This window comes from Priapulus caudatus, unplaced genomic scaffold (genome assembly GCF_000485595.1).
Source record: "Priapulus caudatus unplaced genomic scaffold, Priapulus_caudatus-5.0.1 Scaffold4799, whole genome shotgun sequence".
Taxonomy (NCBI): domain Eukaryota; kingdom Metazoa; phylum Priapulida; class Priapulimorpha; order Priapulimorphida; family Priapulidae; genus Priapulus; species Priapulus caudatus.
This window is the reverse complement of record NW_014581860.1, coordinates 4911-8217: the sequence shown is the minus strand read 5'-3', so window position 1 is coordinate 8217 and position 3307 is coordinate 4911. Positions and strand designations below refer to the sequence as shown.

The window sequence follows — 3307 nt, the reverse complement described above, 5'->3', positions numbered from 1 at the left end:
TAGATAGATAGATAGATAGATAGATAGATAGATAGATAGATAGATAGACAGATAGATAGACAGACAGATAGATAGACAGAGAGAGAGAGAGAGAGAGAGCGCGCGCGCAAGAAAAGGCGATAGAGTTAGATACATTGATTGATAGATAGATAGATTGAGCGAGAGAGAGAGAGAGAGAGAGAGAGAGAGAGAGAGAGAGAAAGGGAGAAAACATATATGCAGACAGAGAGGGTGGGAGAGTGGGGAGGGTGAGACAGGGCGAAAGAGAGAGAGAGAGAGCGACAGAGAGCGACAGTCCGGGAAAGTGAGAGCGAACGAGCGAACTAGAGAGGTGGAGATAGATATACATGAAGTGAGAGAGAGGCGGGGAGAGTGCGAGGGAGGGCGAGAGAGATAGCGGGCGAGAAAGAGCGATCGACAGAGAGCGATCGAGAGAGAGAGCAGGAGAGAGAGAGAGAGAGAGAGAGAGAGAGAGACAGAGAGAGCGCGAGGGTGAGCGAGAGAGAACGAGAGAACGCGAGAGACTGAGAGTGCGCGAAAGCGAGAGGAAGGGAGAGCCAGAGAGAGAGAGAGAGAGAGAGAGAGAGAGAAAGCAAGAGAGAGATAGACAGAGAGAGCGCGCGAGCGAGAGAAGAGAGAGAGAGAGGGGATAGATAAAACTGCACAAACTTCATTGTCAGTCGCAACTGATCCGTCATCCGCCTTTCGTTGTCGATTTTCATATTAATTTCATGCACATAAAATATTTTTCCAGTGCCAATCGCCGCGCCGTAACCAGACACGGAGATTCGACACGTTTTCAAGACAACATTGAGCAGAGAGCGATTCAGTGGTTACCGGTCTCCAGTTACACATACCGTGAAGTGCGCAGAGCTATACGTACACGTCTGATGCGATCTATGTTTGGAGATTCTATTCGTACTGATTTTACATTATTAATTATTTAAATATTATTAGAGGATATATTGGTTAAATTAAAGCATGAACGCGTAATTAAAAGCTTTTTGAGTATTAATTAAACGCGTAATTAAAAGCTTTGAGTAAAACCACCAATTCATATCAATTGTAAATAGAACTTGTAAAAATATATAATTATTGTCCATTATACAAAATCAGTATTAGAGAAAGAGAGAGAGAGAAAGAGAGAGATAATTGATAGATAGATAGATAGAAGAATAGAATAAATATAGATAGATAGATAGATAGATAGATAGATATGATAGATAGATAGATAGATAGATATGATAGATAGATAGGATAATAGATAGATAGATAATAGATAGCATAGACTAAGATTAAGATAGATAGATAGCATAGAGATAGATAGCATAGATAGATAGATAGATAGATAGATAGATATATAGATAGCATAGATAGATAGATAGATAGAATAGATTAGATAGATAGATAGATGATAGATAGATAGATAGATAGATGCGATCGATCGGATCGATCGATCGATCGACATCGATCGATCGATCGAATCCGCGATCGAGTCGCATCGATCGATCGACGATCGCACGATCGATGATAGACTAGAATAGATAGATAGATAGATAGAATTAGATAAGATAGATAGATAGATAGAGTAGATAGATAGAAGATAGAATAAGATAGATTAGATAGATAGATCAGATAGATAGCATAGAAATAGTAGTAGATAGAATAGATAGAAGATAGATAGATAGATAGATAGATAGAATAGATAGATAGATAGATAATGATTAGAAGATCAGATAGATAATAGAATAGATAGATACGATAGATAGATTAGAATAGATTAGATAGATAGAATGATAGATAGATAGATAGATAGATAGATAGATAGATAGATAGGATAGATAGATAGATAGATAGATAGATAGATAGATATAGATAGATAGACAGAGCGGGAGATAGGGGAGAGACCAGAGAGAGCGAGAGAGAGAGCAGAGAGAGAGAGAGAGAAGAAGAGAGAGAGAAGAGAGAGAGAGAGCGAGAGAGAGAGAACAAGACAGCGAAAGGATCAGACGGAAGACAGAAGGGCGAAGCCAAGATCGGGAAGATAGAAAGCAGGAGAGATACGAGAGAAAGAGATAGAGATAGCGTACATAGATATAGATATATGATGCGACAGACCAGATAGAAGATAGACAGCACAGCATCGATAGACAGATAGATAGATAGATAGATAAGATAGATAGATAGACAGATATTAATAGACTAGACAGATAGATGATATGATAATGAACGAGAGAGAGAGAGAGAGAGAGCAGGAGAGAGAGCGAGAGAGAGAGAGAGCAGGAAAGAGAGAGCAGGAGAGAGAAAGAGAGAGAGAGAGAGAGAGAGCAGGAGAGAGAGCGAGAGAGAGAGAGAGCGGGAGAGAGAGAGCAGGAGAGAGAACGAGAGAGAGAGAGAGAGAGAGCAGGAGTGAGGTGGGCAACAAGAACACTGCAAATACAAAACTTAGATCAAGTGACAAAGTGACAATTAAGTCGCGAAAGAAGAAAAACTATCTGCCTGCTCAATTCTTATCAGAGATCTCCAATAGAGAGCGTTGAATATACAGAAAGACGCCGGAAAGAGGATGCGACTGACCCGGTCTATGATACTGACACTGTTCACACCACTCTTGCGCGCAGTGCGCATGATCAGACTGCGATACTTCGGGTTCGACATGATACACTTGAAGAAGCGCATGCAGCAGTTGTCGCGCTTCAACCTCTCCTTAATCTCCTCTTCTAACTGGATTTTCACCTGCTCGCGGTACTGGCTCAGGCTGGTTCGTTGTCCGGCAAATGCCCTGTTGAAGCCCTGGAGAGAATGATGCCAACCATGTTCATTATCAATAATAACATTACCAAATCAAAGGTCTGAAAAGCAAACTAATAAACTAATACTTTGTTTTCCAGGGCTATATTCTAGGGAGAGAGTAGCAGTTGTCTGTACCCAAGGTAGTAGCTGCCTAACACGAACACAGTCAACAGCCCAGGCACGCCCATCGCGGCTGGCTTTACCCCTCTGTCAAAGTGGGTTATTTAAGGCAATTTAAATACAAAGGCAAAAAGGAAAAAAGGTCATTTAGCTTAATTAGGCAATACATGTTAGCCTGGCTGTAATAGAGACACTGTTCCCGTGCTTTAGCTGTTATTTATGATCTAGGATTCAATGATATTCGGATGATTCTCGAATTGATTATGATTCGAGAGTGATGCGATAAAATGTGGTTTACTTTTACCATTACGGGTAATAAGTACAGGTAGTTGTTGTTATATATATATATAATTTATATATATATATATATATATATATATATATATATATATAA

At 40.1% G+C, this 3307-nt stretch overlaps 1 protein-coding gene across 1 annotated transcript in view; it reads right to left on the bottom strand.

Annotated features, from left to right (window-relative positions):
- Positions 1-2469: 2469 nt before the first annotated feature.
- LOC106819854 (gamma-aminobutyric acid receptor subunit alpha-3-like) overlaps positions 2470-3307 on the bottom strand; it is a 4246-nt gene continuing 3408 nt past the window's right edge. The window contains exon 4 of the mRNA XM_014824427.1: positions 2470-2793. Within this exon, the coding sequence (XP_014679913.1) occupies positions 2470-2793 (324 nt within the window). The remainder of the gene's footprint in view (positions 2794-3307) is intronic.